The sequence below is a fragment of the Macrotis lagotis genome, chromosome 1 (genome assembly GCF_037893015.1).
Source record: "Macrotis lagotis isolate mMagLag1 chromosome 1, bilby.v1.9.chrom.fasta, whole genome shotgun sequence".
Lineage (NCBI taxonomy): Eukaryota > Metazoa > Chordata > Mammalia > Peramelemorphia > Peramelidae > Macrotis > Macrotis lagotis.
The window spans coordinates 791,880,403-791,898,868 of NC_133658.1; the positions used below are offsets into that span (position 1 = coordinate 791,880,403).

General features: G+C 35.4%; 1 protein-coding gene and 2 pseudogenes across 3 annotated transcripts in view; 1 reads left to right on the plus strand and 2 right to left on the minus strand.

The window, feature by feature from the left end:
- Positions 1 to 1,667: 1,667 nt before the first annotated feature.
- NXPE4 (neurexophilin and PC-esterase domain family member 4) overlaps positions 1,668 to 18,466 on the plus strand; it is a 41,871-nt gene continuing 25,072 nt past the window's right edge. The window contains exon 1 of one of the 3 annotated variants that reach the window (XM_074216724.1): positions 1,668 to 1,813. In XM_074216724.1, the coding sequence (XP_074072825.1) occupies positions 1,791 to 1,813 (23 nt within the window). In that variant the 5' untranslated portion in view covers positions 1,668 to 1,790. Of the gene's footprint in view, positions 1,814 to 1,875; positions 2,218 to 18,466 lie in introns of those variants that run through there. The other 2 variants (XM_074216725.1, XM_074216727.1) reach the window with 2 other exon arrangements.
- LOC141510226 (NXPE family member 1-like) lies at positions 5,014 to 5,578 on the minus strand (annotated as a pseudogene).
- On the minus strand, positions 10,543 to 11,184 carry LOC141510228 (NXPE family member 4-like; annotated as a pseudogene).

An 18,466-nucleotide genomic window follows, 5' to 3' on the forward strand; every position in this document is an offset into this window, starting at 1 on the left:
AGGGAAAAAGTCATATCATATCCTTTTTGGTATGGAGAAGATGTCTGGATTATAATCCTGTTAAGGTATGAGAAAAGTCCCCAATTAACAGAACAGAGGCACTCGACACGATGGAGATGCAATAGCAAGGGTTTATTAAACTAGCTCGAGCTAGGATTCTGTCCTAGGTCAGGGCTAGGATCCTGGAACCCTGAGTAAAGTGAGGAGAGACCTTATATATGGTTTGGTAGGGGAGTTTCAAGCATTTACCTGCAGATTGTCTTGAGATGGTGTGGCGTGGTCTTATTGGATGCAGGTTCTCGGAGAAAGCCCCTTGCTGCATGGTCCAAGGGCTGACCTGGCAGAATCCTCAGGAGCTGATCTGGCAGAAATCCAGCTAGCTGACCAAGCAGGGACTTAGGCATTAGTTCATAGGTTTCGACATTCAGGGTCTTACAGGCATTCAGGCTATTGTTCACAGATTTCAACACAGGCATTCAGGCTAAAGTTCACAAATTTCAAGACTCAGGGTCTTATAATCCTAACCTTGGAAAATTATTATTCAGCTGCCTTCATGTATTTGTGACAATGTGGGGTCAGTATGGGATGGGGACAGGGAGAGGAAGGAGGGGAAATACATGTATGCTCCTCCATTAAGTTAAAAATCCTTGTACCAATCTTGAATCATTGTAAAATTCCTGACTAATTTAACAGTCCCCCACACAGCAAGTTGTAGGAATATAAGAACAATTATTTTTACTGTTGAACCAAGTATTTGAAAAATTTTGACTTACTTATTTCTCAGTGAACCTTTTTCAATTAGTCCGAATTCCCTCTGTTCATTAATAATACAGCTACTGTAAATATATAGTAAAAGAACAGGATTGTTATTATTTTTTAAAAAATCACTTCAAACTAAGAGTTTCAACTTTTCAGTATTTCCTCCATCCATCTACTTTAAGTATATTCCATCAATATTGGAATGCTGCAAAAACAAAAGACAATTATCTACATTTCACACTCTGAGAGAAAACATGCCCTTTTCAACTTTCCTATTAGAGGGTTATGGTATGTCATGGGGCTTAACTGGCTAACAAGAAGTCTCTCTCTCTCAGCATTCAAATTATGTTCTCCTTTTCTCTGATTCCAAGTATATAATCGTGGATTTTGTGCTGGAAGAGATCTTAGGTCATCCAATCCAAATCCCATCATTTTAAAAATGATGAAATTGACCCAGAAAATGATTAGCTGAAGGTCACACAAGTATCAAGTGGGAAAGCTGAATCTTAAATCCAGATTCTCTGACCTCACCTCCAATAGTCTTCTCACTAAAGAAGTTTAATAGACATTCCAAATGTTGTGCACAGATGAAAATGAAAGAATAGTTTTTATACCCAATGTGAGGAATGTAGAGTGTTGGTCTTCACAGAGTGGAGGGGATCCTTTAGGAAATCCATTACAAAGGGGGAATGACCCAGCCAATCACAAAACTGGGAGAGTTTTCCTAATCCCATTCCAGAGATGGCAAACCCCAAACCTGTTCTCAACCAGTCAAGAGTGACCTAGAGATCTTGACCTAATTCAACTGAGTTTGTGCAATTAGGTAGTTGAATATTAACCTACACACCCCTTGTGATGATTGGGGTTCATCAGCCTATCATGTGTCATATGATGTGTGTCATGGAATGGGTATACCTCTAAGATTGTAACTCAAACTCTGAGAGCCTACGAAAATCCAAGAGAGAGGGGAAAGAGTTTCTGAAGACTATAAAGTACCTGATGTTCCAAGGCCACTTCGTGTCTTGTGCCAGATGAGGTACCTGTATCTTACAAGGTTTGTTAAAAAAATCCACAATTGTCTCCCACTCTAGCAGGTTTTTCTTTCATTTATTTATAACACCGAACTGAGGTTAAAAAGGATCTCAAAACTCCCTTCTGATTCAACACTATCATTTTGCACATGAAAAAACAGATTTTTTTTTTCCAAGGTTATATATGGTGTAAACATCATAGATAGGATTGCAATATGTTCAGTGTAGAAGCAACTTTGATGATGCATCATTCTGCACACAGAAATGAAGAGAGATGAGAAAGAGAGAGAAACACAGAGAAAGACCTGGAGAGAAATAGAAACAAAGACAGAGACAGAGGTATACAAAGAGAAACACAGAGCTGAAGAGACAGAGATAGACAAACCTTCAAAGACAGAAAGAGAGAGAAAGGATTCCAAGAACTAAGGTAAATCTTCATTTTTAGAGGTGTCATTTATCTACAGTGTACTGACTACTAACTGAAAGGTCAGAAGGTGAACACTTGATAAAAAGGAAGATGGCATTGTGAATGGAAGTAACGCAAAGCTGTTTGTTGAAGGAAGAAAAAGCAGACTGGATCCAAGCTGACTCCAGTAGTGGGAAGTGGGGAGAGCAAGTCTTTTTATTGGGTATGGATATAGGAGGTTCGGTGGTATGATTTCTATAGTGACTGGGAGCCTCTATAGGGAGGAGTAGCAGGTCTAAATTTAGGGAGCCAGGAGACTTAAATTTATAGCAGAGATTGATATTGTAGAAGGTGAACTCTCTATCTAGTTTTATTATTAAGAAAATGTTATTTGTGCCAGTCTGAGGTTTTCTGAGGGCTCCCTGGGCAGCAGGAGCCCTAATCAGATGTAAATTCCCTGCTATTATTCAATGGAAATTCATTGTTAATGTAAATTCTCCAAGAAAAGAGTAACTTCAGCTCATCCCTCTACCCCTCCTCCAGCTTCCTGTCTTTCAGAATAGGTACCTGACCTCAAACATGGAGAGAGGGTGGGATCCCTTTTTACTTGATTGTTCTTTGCAGAGGAAGTGGGCTATAAAGTCTGGACTAAACTCCCTTTGATGCCAGACTCACTGGAGTCTTAGCCTTTTGGCTGTTTTCCTTTCTTCTCTTTCACTCAGACATTCTCACCTAAACCTTTGTGATCAGCCTGTCCTCAAACAACTTCCTGTACCTCCAGGAAATAGTTTTAATATGTGAAATAATAAGTTGAGTCATAGACATCATAGATTTCTATAAAGGATTTTAAAGATAAAAGAATTGCAGCTTTAGAGCTGGAAGAGGCCTTGGTAATTAACAGATTTGTCTAAGTCATGAAGAAACTGAAGGCCATACAGGGAGTCATTTCTTCCAAGGTCACCCAAAGTATAAATAGCAAAGTTAGAATTCTAGCTCAGGTCCTCTGACTTTAAATCATGGATTCTGTACACTATACATCAAAGTCCCTCAAGATCAGTTTATCACTTTCCTCTCATAAGACTTTTAAGGGAGTTGTAGAGCTATATATCATGAATTTTTTGTGAATGTAGAGTAGTGGGTGCTTGAATATGAATGAATAACCTGTGTTTATCCTTAGGGCTATGCAAACTGACTTGCCAGAGAGCAGAGCACAGCTCACTAGACAATAAAATAGAGGAATGCATATGGTCATTGTTGTTTATCATTCAAAAGCCACCTCTAGGTGGTTACCTGAAGTGATTGGTAACCCAATCTCCCCTAAACCTCAGAACTGCATGTTACCCTCAAAGTCTCTCCTCTCCCTCATTGCATATCCACCTGCCAACAGACCCAGAAACTGAGAGGAATATGGCTCTTAACTTGAAGCACCCAGGCTGGAACTTTTATTTTGAGCTAAGGAGGCTCAATCCACATCTGAAAAAAACAAAACAAAGCAAAACTTCCTAATGTTTTTTTTTAATCTAGAAATTTCAATAACTGCTGCTATTTCTATGGATAGAAGAAAGAACCCTAGATGTGATAAAGTGATGGAAGGAAAATCTTTCTTAACCAGTTGAGGAAGTTTGCCAGTATCTTGAGTTTGAGGAGAGATTAAGTGAGAACTGATGAGGGAGAGGGGGCAGAATTTGGGGTGCAGTGATCTGGATTAATAAAATACAATTCTAGGCTAGAGACTAATATTAACATGTGATCAAAAGATAATACAGACAAAGCACAAAGCTATGAAGAAGACGAAATTAATTTTAGCTCATGACTATTTACTGGGTTCCTATTATGTTGAATTCTATGTAGGATGAAGAATAATCTGGCAAAGAGTCAAGGGGAAATTTACAAAAAGGAAACTGGAAGCGAGGAAGTCATTTAAGAGCACAGGAAATTATGTTCTGAAAGTGACTGTTGGTGAATGCTCTTTAGGCCCCCCTTGATTCTAGGACAGGGGAGGAAGGATGTGAATTCAGTATTGTAACCTCCTATCTGAAGAATTCAGCATGGAGTCAGGAAAACTGGTGTCTTCCACTGGTTTGGTGAATTCTCTGTGTGGCTTTAGGAAACTTCATTATGTCTGACATCTCTTGTTAGAAAATGAACCTAAGGATACCTTTCTATGACCAAGGAGATGGCATTTGGGACATAGACTGTGAATTGACATGAAGGTATGTTATTTAGCATATGAGTCAAAGGATGGCTCTTTTTTTGTGTTCATTCGCTAGAGGGAGCTAGGTGGCACAGTGTGATAAACCAGAGTGAAGATCTGCATTCAAAGACTACCTCAGACTTTCATTTAACTTTGTGACCCTGGACAAATCACTTATCCTTTCTGCCCCCCCCCCCCAACTCAGTTTCTTTATTTATAAAATGGGAATAATAACACCTAATAAGGTTGATAAAGATATAAATAGAGAAATTGTATTATGCTTAAAGGTATCAATGATAATGAATTAAAGCCTTATTTAACATATATACATATATATGTATCTTATAATGTAATGTTTAAATACATAATGGAAAAGCCAAATAAATTGGAAGGAAAAATAAATACTAAAAAAAAATTAGTAGGGAATCAATAAACACCACATTCCTATCTATACATATAAAAATCGATAAATAAGAAGTTAGGGAACCTGAATTAAAGTTTGGAAAAATTAGAGATGATACATCACTGGTATTTGCTTAGTAGAAATAAAAAAGAATGTTTTAAAAGAAATAGAAAAATACTTAGTAGATAAAACTATTTCCTGATGGTCTTTCCTCCATTCCTTAGCAGATGTAGTTTAAGAACATATCAATCTGATTTACAATATTATTAAGGTAGAGAAGGATTTTAGTATTCTTTTGTATGACCATGTCCCCTGAGATATGATACCCACGCTGATATCCTGGAGAAGGTCTCTCATAATAATATAGCTATGAAATATAGCTGTGAAAATTGACAACTTTCTCAGCCTCATTGTGCTTGCCCTAATATTTTCTGCCTTAAGGATAACTCTGGGATCTGAACTTCTTAACAATAAGTGCCTAATTGCCATTGGATATTGATAGCTGTACTCACATGTATATCTATACTCACATGCCTGGAAGCATCTTTGGATGAAGATGTCAACTGGGAACAGTCTGAAATGTTGTCCCAGGGCAATGACAATGACTATGCTTCTATCTTCTGTTCTTCATAATATTTTATTGAGGACAGATGTTTAGTGACAAATGGATACCCATGCTTTTTCCATTGAATATGAATGTGTCTTTCTGCATCCAGAAGCATGTATTTCTTAAATGGTTCACTTCCATGATGAACAAAATATTTCAATAATGATGGGAACATCATTCTATCTTTGAGGCAAAGAATCTTGTCATTTCTCAGTGCAGGCCAAATTAATTATCTCACCCTCAAGATAAATAGTAATTAGAGAATAATTGTGGCCTATCATGATTTATTTTTACCCTCTCCCCCAATTGAATTTTTCATTTCTACTTATGAAAAGTAAGGAAATTAATATTTTCTTATGAAAAGTATAAGAATTATTTTAAAGAAATCCTTCCATCCCAGCAAAGGTCAAGAAAATCAAACAAAAAAAAATCCCCACAGAAACATTACTATTAAAAAATAAATTCAGAAAATTTACTTTTCACCAATTTGGAGACGTACTCTATCCACTGGCATAGGGTAGAATCTCCCATGAGGTAAATGAGCTTTCCTTTCAAACAGTCATTGATTACAGTCACATTACTAAGCTGAGTTAGTTTATGAAAGACTGGATTCCACTTTTCTTGCAAAGAATAACCTCTGGGAATAGGGACTTCATTCTGATCTGGCATTTCTCTCTCACTATTTCAACATCTGATAAATTCAATGCATTCAGAATTAGTCTATCAGAGCAATCTTCCTCCCTATCAAAAGTATTAAAATATTCAACTAGACTGATGCCATCTCTCACTAATCTGAGTAATACTGGTTGAAACAATGCCCCAAGAATATCTATGTGCAGGTGCCACCCAAGGGATGGCCTAAATAGCCTCTCTAAAACTTCTTTCAGGATCTTAAGACCTCTCTTAAAAGTCCTTTTTATTTGAAGATGATGACATTAAGGTTATTTCAAAATATTCATTTTGAATTGGTTTTCTAATAGTGGATAGTGGCTTACTCTACTCCATCTGTACTCCTTCACCTAGTCTCCCTTGTGACCTAGACCATTCACATGTCTGATGATTTTTTTGGGTGTAAAGAATAATCTGAATATGAAACAGAGCAAAGCTACCTGGGTATCTGGTATTCCAGTGAAAAGAGCTAATCATGTAGAGAAAATGAAATAGAACCCCATCCGTTGTTGCCCTTTGGTTCAAAGAACCAACAGTAGGCTCAGACATCATCCCTGCCTTCCTTTTTCCCGACCTAGGATTGCCAGGATAGTAAGACCCCATCAGAGGCAGTAAGATGAAAGAATAGAATAGCTGCTCACATTGCTTGAATGAGCTGGGAGTAACCAACTACAATTCTCCAATGAGATGGAGGACCATGGCCTTGCCACCGTATCCTGAAGTATTATAGACCTTACAATTTGGTGGGACACTCTGGACCTCCTGGCTTCGAAAGTACTGCTGTCTGAGCTGCCCTTGAAATTTGTATACCTCTGGTTTTTACCATCAATCCAGCTTTTGAATACAAAGAGATTCCAGGATTTTCTATACACTCTACAGCTGAACTCTCTTAGACATATTGTCTCTCCCAAGTAAAGTGTAAGTTCCTTGAAAGCGGGACTATCTTTAGCATTTAGCAAAGGATTTGGCATATGGTTAATATTTGTAAATTTTTTCCATTCAAACATGGATTAGTTTCCACTGTAGAAAGAAAAAGATATGCCATTCATAATATTTGGGAAGAAGTGCATATCAGAAAGTTCCAAACCATAGGAAGCAAAGAGGAAGGAAACAAAAAGAAGAAAAATGAAATCAACTCTCTAGTTTTTCAGATGAACTGGTGTGGTTGAGGAAAAGATTCAATCAAATATTCCTTACATTGGCTCTAATGCTTTCTTTGTCTAAAGAAAGTCAAGAAACAATAGAAATGGCAAAAAAAAAGTCACTTAAAGAGAGGAGTGCAAGAAAAGCAAATAAAAAATCAAGGAATGCAAAAACCAAGTTTTACAATCTAGGGAGAGACACCAAGAATAGTTCTGGTACCAAGTTTCCTGATTCATGATTTTTCAAAGATTTGACAATAAATTTTATCTATAAAAAGTTAATCTACTTGGTATCCTGACCTTAAGAGAAATAAAGAAGTAAAGTGATTTATTCTATTTTAAAAGATCCATTATATTTAAAAAATAAAATTGATCAGAAGATCCTATTATTGGTGCCAAAAGTCCAGAGTTACCACATTTTCATCAATTAAGGATATAATTTCATAATTTATAGGATTTTTATTTCATTATTTGCATTATTATATACTGCAAATAAGAGAGGAAGGAAGGGGAGGAAAAAATAGGAGGGTTCATATGGTTCTAATTCAAGGAAATAGCTCAAGTTTATGTAATGTTTGGCAATTTGCCAATTGATACTTAGACCCTGACTAAAACCTAAATAAAAAAAAAATGATGTTTGAGATTTGAATGGAAAACTGGGGTACAATCACAAATCTTTGTTAGAGATTTTAAATGTTTAGGCAGAAGGAAAGTAAGGAAGCAAAGGAAAGAATTTTCAAATATGGAAGAAATTTCTATAGTCTGAGTCTGGTAGTAGCTCTGATTTCTTCAGAATAAGAATCATTGGATCATAGATTTGAAACTAGAAGGACCTTCAGAGATAATTTATTCCAACTCTCTCATTTCACAGACACCAAAGCTATTACTTATAGAGATTTATTGACTTTCATAGTCTAATGACTCAGGTATGAGATCTGAAATCAGGAAACCTGAGTTCAAAACCCATTTCAAGTGTTTACTAGCTATATGACCTTGCATAATTTATGTAACTTCTCTGTTCTCCAGTTTCCCCATATTTAAAGATTGAATTCAGTGGTCTCTAAAGTCACCTCCAGTTCTAAGGCTATATCCTATGAGCTTACAAATGGCAGAGTGGGAATGTGAACCCATGTTTTTTCTGATTTCAAATCCAGCATTCTGCTTTCTACTGAAAAAGAATGTAAAATTTGTTTAAAAAAATAAAGAAAAGAGGAGGATAAAAGAAAGAAAGAAAGAAAAGAAACTAATTAAAGATCTAGACTCACATGCCCAGATGCATCAAGTATAATGTTATACACAGGACTCTCAAGACTGGACACCATTTTAACCACTTCTCTACCCAAAGTTTTCAATCCAGATTCATGAATAGTTTGTTCCTGGAAATTTAGTTTGTATTTTTATAATATATGTCATTTTAAAAATAGGATTGGTTTTACAAGGTTTTTCTGTGTTTATAAACTGGTTGATTCAGCAACCAAAAAAAATACATTTCTATTATATAATATGAGTGAGATTTCTAATTGTTGTTGAAGGACATGGGGTAAGACTAAATTTCCAAAAAAATACCAAGTTCATCAACTTACAAATTCAGATGTCTCCACCAGAAGTCAAGAGGAAATCTATTACTCACTTGGACTCCATAATAGATACCTTCAAATGGTACCAGGGCAGGATGATTGTCCAGATGGTAATAACTCCCATACATATTGAAAGGGACCAAATGTAAATGTATGCACCGATTCTTTGATGACCAATGACTAATTTAGAAGAAAAGCTAGTTTAAACTTAAGTTTGAAATATTTCTTATTCTAGAATTTCTTCTTATTTTTCATGGCCAAAGAATCTGACACTCATCACACGTCCTCTGACATATCTTGGGGTGAAGTTACCTCGATATGAAACAGACAGAGTTAAAAGTGAATGAAGATGAGTGACTTTTAAAGAGTGATTAATCATGACCCACAAAAGAGCCAAGCAGAGTAGACTTACTTTTACACTAGGAGAATGTGATAGATTCAAAGACTCTCATAATTTCAATGTATACATTAGAAACAAGAATACAAGTTAATCTACCTTCAAGCTTAGACACAAACTACAGAATTACAATAATAAAAACAAAAACTATTAGCTTGTCCCTGAATTTCTGCAATTTGATTCCTTTCTCAACAAGATGATGCAGTAGATGGAGAAGTGGACCTGGAGTCAAGAAGTCTTAATTAAAATCCACCTTCATACATAGTTGTATGAACTTGAGCAAGTCACTTCACTTTTCTCTGTCTCAGTTCCCCAGTTGTAAAATGGGGATAGTAAAAGTGCCTACTTCCTAAGTTGGTGTGAAGCTCAAATGAGATTTTATTTGTAAAAACAACTCAGCACAGTGCCTTGACATACTAAAAACTTAATAACTAATTTATTTTCTTCCTATCATCCTTTACCTACTTTTTGGCTAGAGATACAAAATGACACAGGGGGAAAAAGGCATTCAGATTCTACCTTTAACATATACCAGTTAAATGACCATGAAAAAAAGTCACAGCCTCTCAGTGCCCAGAAAAATCTCTAAAACTATAAAGGAGCTGCTAATATACAGAGATGCATCAGTAGAGAATGAAATCACAAATCTGGAGAGGAAAAATATGAAAAATCAAAAATAACATTCAGATTAATTGAAGGACATTTTCTATCAACTCTTCTAGGTTGACATTTGGGAGTTTTCCTCAGTTTTCAGTCCCATATTTTCTAGTTTAGATTAGCTTTTAACTGGCTATGAAATTTGTGGATTATTGTGGGAAAAGGGAAAAAAAGATAGGAATGAAGAGCTTTAAAACCAGTCCAATCAACCATTAATGACATCTAGTGGAGCATTGAATAAAGTGCCAGTTGAGAGTAGGAAAGATCTGAGTTCAAATTTAGCCTTAAATTCTTACTTGTATGTGACCTTGGGTAAGTCACTTAAGCTTTGTTTTGTCCTGTGTAAAAGAGGAATAAAAATGACACCTATTGTCTAGATTTGTGGTTAGGATACAATGAAATATTTGTAAATCATTATTTAGATGTTAGCCATTATTACTGAATCCATGAAACTATATGATACTGGTTGCATTCCCTTGAGCTTCCCCTTTCATGAATCAAATTCAAACACATGTCATATGATGAATTTGGCTCATTGAAGTAAATAAATTTTACATGCATAAGTATAGTTTGACCCCCAAAGTCTTCTCACTTATCTCTATTCTATATTTGAAAGTCTTTTCATGTATATAAAAGTTTTTTCTCCTTTATACTAAGCTAAGAAACTTAAGTATTCCTGCTTTTCTTATGAGTTAGTGTATCACAGGACACATATATGTTTCACATCTTGGTCTTGAGAGTCCAGGTACTGGCAAAATTTAGCATTTGTCAGGCCACATTCCCATGAAGATCTGAGATGTCCCATGGGCAAATTGAACTGTGAAAGTCACCTTATCATAACCCCTATTCCTTGCTTTCTAGAGTGCAGATATATCTCCACTGGGGTGGATGAGCAGAAGAGATTACAGAGACTCTACCCCATCAGAATAAAGAGAAGTTGAAAGGTAGATGACATTATTAAAATCTATCACCATTCCTGAAGCTCCTGCCTTTAGACCTAAGGAAGAAATCCTAGATCTTAAGAAGTCTCCTCCATATTCTTTCTATGCCTCAGATAGTCTTTCACCTCCAGGTAGATATCTAGCTGATCCCCTCTGCAGTAGGTAGTCTAGGATTAATGATTTTGACCACCTTGTAGGCTACACTCATGATGGTGCTGACATGAGAGAATGGTTTTTGTGGAGCATGATTTCACAGCTGTTTTAAAATTTTTTTTTCGAATTCTCAAATCAGTCTCTGTGGGTTCTATGACTATACTGAGTGGTATTTCAGGTTTGAAGGCTTCTTGAAAGTGTCCAGGCAATGTACAGAAGAAAACTGAAACAATGAGAAAATGACTCATTATATGGATATTACACAAAACAGATTTCTAATTTATAACCACCATTTCTTTTGTTTATGTATTTTAACTAACTAATAAAAGAGAATAGCATTTCAGAGCTATAAGAAACTTAGGCCGTTTATCATCCAAGGAATGTACTAGTGACTTGGAAATCCCTAGGAAACAAGTAGGACAAATTCAGAACTATGAAAGAACATCCTTTCACTCTCCTTTGCTTTCATTTTTAGATGTCTTGCAATGTACTGGGCTCCATTTCTTCACAGCTGTCTAGTGTCTTTCTCAGTCTTTCTCTGGATCTTTGGCTCTAATCTCACATCATTAACCTGTTTTATAGAGGAAGGAAATAGGAAATTAAGTAAATTCCAGCTCAGTGGACCAGGCCAGACTTTGAGTTCTTTCCCCTTCCATCCTCTTAGTTACAAATGTTTAAGTGTATTCTTTAAGTCCTTTAAGTGTTTTCTCCTGAGAACAAAGTAGGAACACATTGAGCAAATGGGTATGAAAAGTCCATCTTGAGCTTTTGTTGTTACCTACAGGGACAGCACTAGAACTGTTTATCTGTTCTTTGCTCTTTTTAATGACTAGCCCTCTTTTCTCAGAAATTATGCCTTAAGCATACCCTTGTCAATAAATCTTCACTGGTAATATTTTGAAGGCAATTAACCCACAAACTGGAAGTAGGTTCTATTCTGAAGGTTTAAGCAACCTTTGTAATCTTCACAGGCAAACAGTCTTAGCCCAGAACTTGTAGGCTGCTTCTGATTGTCCCATCAATATGAACTAGTGGGGTTTTCAAAAGAAAATGTGCAACTTAAGGACAGGTAAAGCAGACCAAACCAATTTCTCGATATATTATTTGGATAAATTGAGATAAGCATATGAGTTAGAAGAATTCTGTTTGAATCAGAAGCTGCAAGTGACAGCTGTTTTAGGCACTCTATCTCTAACCACCTGTGGTACTTTCTTCTAAGAGGAGGGGCCAAGTCTAATCAGTCTGCAAGAAAATTTTGGTTGGTTAGAGATTCTTTAAAGCTAACTAGATTTTATTCTTTTGAGTCCAATTAATTTTGTAGTTGATGAACAGAAAATACAGTAAGATCTATCATTCTCCAACAATTGTTGGTCTATGAACATGTAGACTACTGCAGAAAATGATATGATGCTTATCTACTTTGCATATTTCACAAATGTTACCCTCAATATGTGTAAAGTTAATTTTCATAACGACTTTATGCAAAGCTGATAAATTTGAAAACTGACTCACAATGAAGGAAAACCATTCTAGACTATCCAGTTCTTTGTTTTGTTTTTGTTTTTTGCAAGGCAATGGGATTAAGTGACTTGCTGAAGGCTACACAGCTAGGTAATCCTTAAACTTCTGAGGCTGGATTTGAGCTCAGGTCCTCCTGACTCCAGGGCTGGTGCTTTATCCACTGCACTGCCTAGCTGCCTCTAGATTCTAATAGAAAATTGAATCTAGATTTTAAAAGGGGGAAAAAAACAAAAATAATTTACTTTTTAATAATGTTTTAACATTTACAAAACACTTTTCTCATAATTACCCTGTGAAATAAATAGAACAAATATTATTAGTCTTCTTTTAAAGATAAAGAAATTGAGGCTGATTGATTAAATAGCTTGCCCATCATCACACAACTAATAGGTGACAGAAAGAGGAAATGAATCCAGGTCTTTGATTTCAAATCCTTGTTCTTTCTGCCTTCCTAGATAACTTCATTTTAACTATATAGCAGAAACCACAAAATTCTACTAAGAAGTGAGCCTTAAAGCACTAAAAATGTACTATCTTTCAATCTGGTGGAAGTGGCTTTCATAATTAATGAATTCCTCAGCAGTGGATGTCTTTACAGAGGCTAAATGATTACTCATCAACAATATTGTACAATATACTAGAGGATACATATTCAGATAACAATTGGAGTAGATGATCACTTGCACCTGTATAATTGTATCCTATTTAAGAACAACATAATTGTATAGTTATTGTGTGGTTCCATATTCTGGACACTTAAGGAAGAGATGTATGGTGGAGGTTAAGGAATCTGTAGTCCTGGTAATGGACAAAATATAATCTAGAATGTTTAATTGAGAAATCAAGAGGACTAATAAGAATGGAATGATAAAAGACCTAAGGGTAGACCTCTGGCACATTGAGTGTCTCCACTTGTGAACATTTATGGGGTGATGTAATCAAAACTAGCTCAGTCATGGTAGTTTGTACTATATATTGTTGCATGATTGTACTTCAAGACAGTAAACATCTGTTCTCTTATGAATAGAAAAGTTATTGGAAACTTTAAACAAACCCCAAAATTCCTTTGAACTTGACCAGTTGTTTGACTGCTGACTAGAGCTAACTCATTCTGATATCTCCATATCATCTTGAATATTTATTGGTTTTTATGGATTTTATATTATATTGGAAAAGATTTTAGATCCCATCTCAAACAACTCCATCTTTTACAAATCATAAAACTTATTTTGGAGAAGGTTGGGTGACTTTTCCAATGTCACATCACTAGTCAGAGTCAGAAAGAGCATGATGATAGGTCTTCTGATTCGAAGTTCTGTGTTCTTTTAACACTTATTTATTTTTTATTGATACATTTTAAATAAATTAATCATTTCCATAGATAGGAATTAGTCCTTCTCATTGAAAATTATTAAGTTAAAACAACATTACATTAAATAATTTAAATAAAATTTTTATAATGATCACAACTGACTAAATTCTTATCCTTTCCTAACCAGAATTATGAAAGTTATGTCCTTCCAGTGTTTCTTCTAGTTATTGTATAATTATGAGACCTCTCCTGAACCAGCATCCTCACTATCCAATTCACTGATGTGAGAACTGGAAGGTCTTACTTACTCCTGTCAGGTTCTCCTTTTATTATATGCCTTTATTACTCCCTTTATTACTATCCATTTATTACAAGTTACTAACCTATTCTCCTTTGAGCATTATTTAATTCAAATTTATTACCCAAAATTCTTATAACTATTATTTTCTGATCTCTAAGATTCTCTTTTTTCCTCAGAAAGTTCAGAGCTTGATTCACACTTTCTTCCCCAACTCCTGTTCTCATAGGAGACTCCAAAATTCATATTAATATACTCATGAACACCCCACCTTCCCATTTTCTCAACTTACCCACTTATGATGACTCACTTCTCCACTGTATCTCAGCTATCTAGACTTTTCTATCATTCTCAAGTGTTCTACTCCTATGTTTAGGAATTCTTGAAACTCTCACTCTAATTGGAGAAAATCTTGAAATTGTATCAGCTGAGTTCACTACATAACTGTTTACCTGTTTTCTCTCCCATTAGACTATGAGCTACTTGAGAGTAGGTGCTACATGAGGCTTTCTTTTAACCCAGAACTTAGCATAATGTCTAATACATATTAGACACTTAATTAATGTTTGACTTAACTTTTATCCATTTTGAAATATTTATATGATTTTAAGTGCTGAAATTATTTTCTGTCAAATTCCTTTTCTATTTTTTTATTTTCAAATGAGAAATCCCTCTCTCAGTAGTTCATGGTCTTGAGCCCATTAAAGAAAAAAATTTGACACTATACTGCCATATATATTTATTTTAAGTACTTCCTTATCTAATTTATTTTATCAATCTATTTTTCTATGTTTTAACCAGTATCAAATTGCTTGGATTATTATGCATTTTTTATGATTTACCTTTAAATTCTTGTTCTTTCCTTAAAATGTGAAAAACTTTGAAATTTGGGATTTGGGCATTAGAATTTTTAGCTTCCTTTTAGTGCAAAGGAAATGCTAGGTTAGTGTTTATATTTGTCAGATTTTACCTTTGAGGAACTTACTTTCTAATGGGAGTCTCACCATCCAAATAACCAGAAGTAAATAAACTTTGTACAACATAAATAGAAAAAATAAATACACAAGAAGGCACTAGAATTAAGAGAGATTAGGAAAAGTTTCTTATTGGAAGGGGAAATTTTAGCTAGAACACTAACAGAATTGGAACAATGACAGAATAAATGGTCAAGACTTAAATACATAGAGTTTACCTGCCTAGCATGATACTCTATATTCTTACCTACTCCATACTCCTCTTCTTTCCTCAAAGCAATGTCTGGGAAGGGAAAGTCAAACAATATTGTTTACTGTAAGTCTTAGTAACAAATCCTAGAAGGTCAAGCATTGAGTTATCTTAAGGAGAATCTTTAAGTAGACACTTAGCAGTAGCCCTTGGATGATCCCTCCTATGCAAAAATACTATGGTATATTTTCATTACTTGTGAAGTTTGTTTGGACTTGGTGAATTTGTGAGTAAACCATGGCCTGTGGACTAAAATTCAGACATTTGTGGTTTGTACAGCCTTGGAGCTAAGAATGTGTTTTACATCATTAAAGAAAGTTACTGTGTTCAAAAATGTAAAATCCCCAAAAATTTATACAATAAAAACCAAAAATTAAAAAATACATTCTTAGCTCTTGGATCCCACAAAAATAGGATTGATTTGGCAGAAGTTTGTTCATGCTGGATCTATCTCTCCACAAATGTATAATAAATATTACATCAACATTTATCTTAACACCCCCTCACTATAAACTTCTAACAACCAGATAAACATAAAATCCCAGCATCATGAAAACTTTAAAATTCTTTTAGTCTAATTTATAGCTAGGACCTAAATTTCTGTGATAAAGTCCTTGACAGATTTTTTGGATGTTTTTGAATCATTTTTCAGTCATTGTGACTCCATTTGGGATTTTCTTTATAAAGATACTGGAATATTTTGCCATTTCCTTCTTCAGACAAGTAGATTTCTAGACTCAGATTCAAGGCCTATGGGGACAGAGACCTTTTACCTTGAGTTTCACTTTACTAAGCTATAATTATTTGGAAGTCTGTATGTTTCGTTTTTGTAAGTTGAACTGAAATATCATATTTGAGCATGTCAAAGACTGACTAATATGGTAGTCTTGTGTACAGATATATTTTGCAAATTGTTAAGTCCTAGATACCTTCTCTACACTTTTTTTGTCGAGGTCATCTCTCTTAAGAACATTTGACTTGGCTTGAAATCTGACTCTTTAGAAGATAATGGTGAAGTTAGGTGGTACCATGATTAAAATGCTGGACCCTGAAACTGGGAAGGTCTGAGTTCAAATTTGAGCTCAGACACTAGCTAGAGCAGTGTCCCTGAGCAAATTACTTAATATTTACCTACCTCAGCTTCTTCAATTATAAAATGAAGATCTTATAAGAGCATCAACCTCCTAAGATGGTCATGAGAATCCAATGAGAGTCTATTTGCAAAGCATTTACCACAGAATCAATTATAGTCTATGCTTCATTAAAGCTTTTTCCTTTCCCTTCTTTGTTATTGTCATTTCTCTGTCTATTGGAAAGAATTATAGCAAGTTGGATGATGCAGTCACAACTAAACAAAAAATAAAAATACACCCTTGAACCAGATGTAGATGTTTAAGAAAAACACAAGAACTGGATGGAAACTAGACAAATCTGAAGAATCAGTAACTCAATGGATGTAATGGTTGTGGGGAGCATGCCCAGACTACCCCAAGATGATAGGACCAACTTCTAGAAGCTCTTTTGTGTTAATGTGCCATATACAAGGCAACAGGCTCTTTCCTTTTGACTATGTAGCTGAAATAAGTTATATCTTTGATATCATGCTTGCTTTTTCCAGAAAAGATAAAGAACTAGTTCACCCACATTCCAGCTCTGGGTCCAGAAGGACTATGGTCTCCTCCCCTTTCCCTTTCATTCTGTGGCTGCAAGAGTTTGGTTTTATTCTCTTTCCTTTATCCTTTTCTATTCTAACCTCAGGCAATGGAATTCCTGGAACAAAGCTTTAATGACCTTTAATGGCCAAATAGTGAAATCATCTACCCTAGGCAAGTCTTTAAAAGTCAGGGCACTAATACTCTAATCTAAGGGGTCTTTTTACTTGGAACTTGAGATAGTTCTGTAAAGGAACTGAGCTAAATTGTGAATCTAATCCCCTGGTTTTCCCCAGAGACAAAGAAATTATGGGAGGGGGTTTTGCTATACCATTTTTGGCTTTAGCTTTTGGGTAAGGCAATTGGGGTTAAGTGACTTGGCCAGAGTCATACAACTAGGAAGTGTCAAGTGACTGAGGCTGTATATAAACTAGCTCTTGCTATACCCTTGAAATAAATATTAATTTGTAAAAGCTAATATGTGCAGATGGATTTCAGAAAAATCCGGAAAGACTTAAATGAACTGATGCTGAGTGAAGTGGACAGAAATAGTAGAACATTATGTACATTAGCAGCAACATTATGTTATGGTCAAGTATGATGGTTAGTTCTTGTCAGGAGTACAGTGAACAAGGATAATTCTAAAAGACTTATGATGGAAAATGCCATCCACATGCAGGCAAAAAGGATATAGATTAAACAGATTTCTTGTCGTCATGAGGAGGTGAGAGGGAAGAGAAAGAGAAAAATATGGAACTCAAAACCTTACAAAAAAAATCAATGTTGAAAACTGTCTTTAGTAATTGGGAAAAAATAAAATTGAATTAAAAAACACTTATCTCTGAAAATCTAACTGTGACCTGAGATGCAGAAGACCTCTAGAATACAGGAAACACTATTGGAAAGGGCCAGAGACAATGTTAGAAAGACTAGGCACCTTCCAATCCCTTAAGGGTTTTGGAGAATCCTAGATTCCCGTATTTCCCCATATATAAGATGCACCTTAAAAAAGGCCTTTCTTGGAGCTTTTCTGATACCAGGGGCTGCAAAAACAAACAAACTAACAAGCCAGCAAACAAACTCAGAGCTCCTGGTGTTTAGTTTTAGTGTCTTGGTCCCTCTCAGTTCAGCTAGACTTAATTCTTTTTTTTTTATGTTTTTGCAAGGCAAATGGAGTTAAGTGGCTTGCCCAAGGCCACACAGCTAGGTAATTACTAAGTGTCTTGAGATCGGATTTGAACCCAGGTATTCCCAGGCAGGTGCTTTATCTACTACTACACCACCTAGCTGCCCCTTTTTTTTGGTTTTTGCAAAACAATGGAGTTAAGTGACTTGCTTAAGGTTGCATAGCTAAATAAGTATTAAGTATTGAGAACTTGAACTCAAGTTCTCCTAACTACAGGGCTGGTGCTCTATCCACTGCCCTGCCCTTCTTGTTAGAAGCAATTGATTCTAAAAATCAGCACCAGCATGGGAATAGAAAAAGGGTCCAAATAAATCATTTCTCACAGAAAGAGGGATCA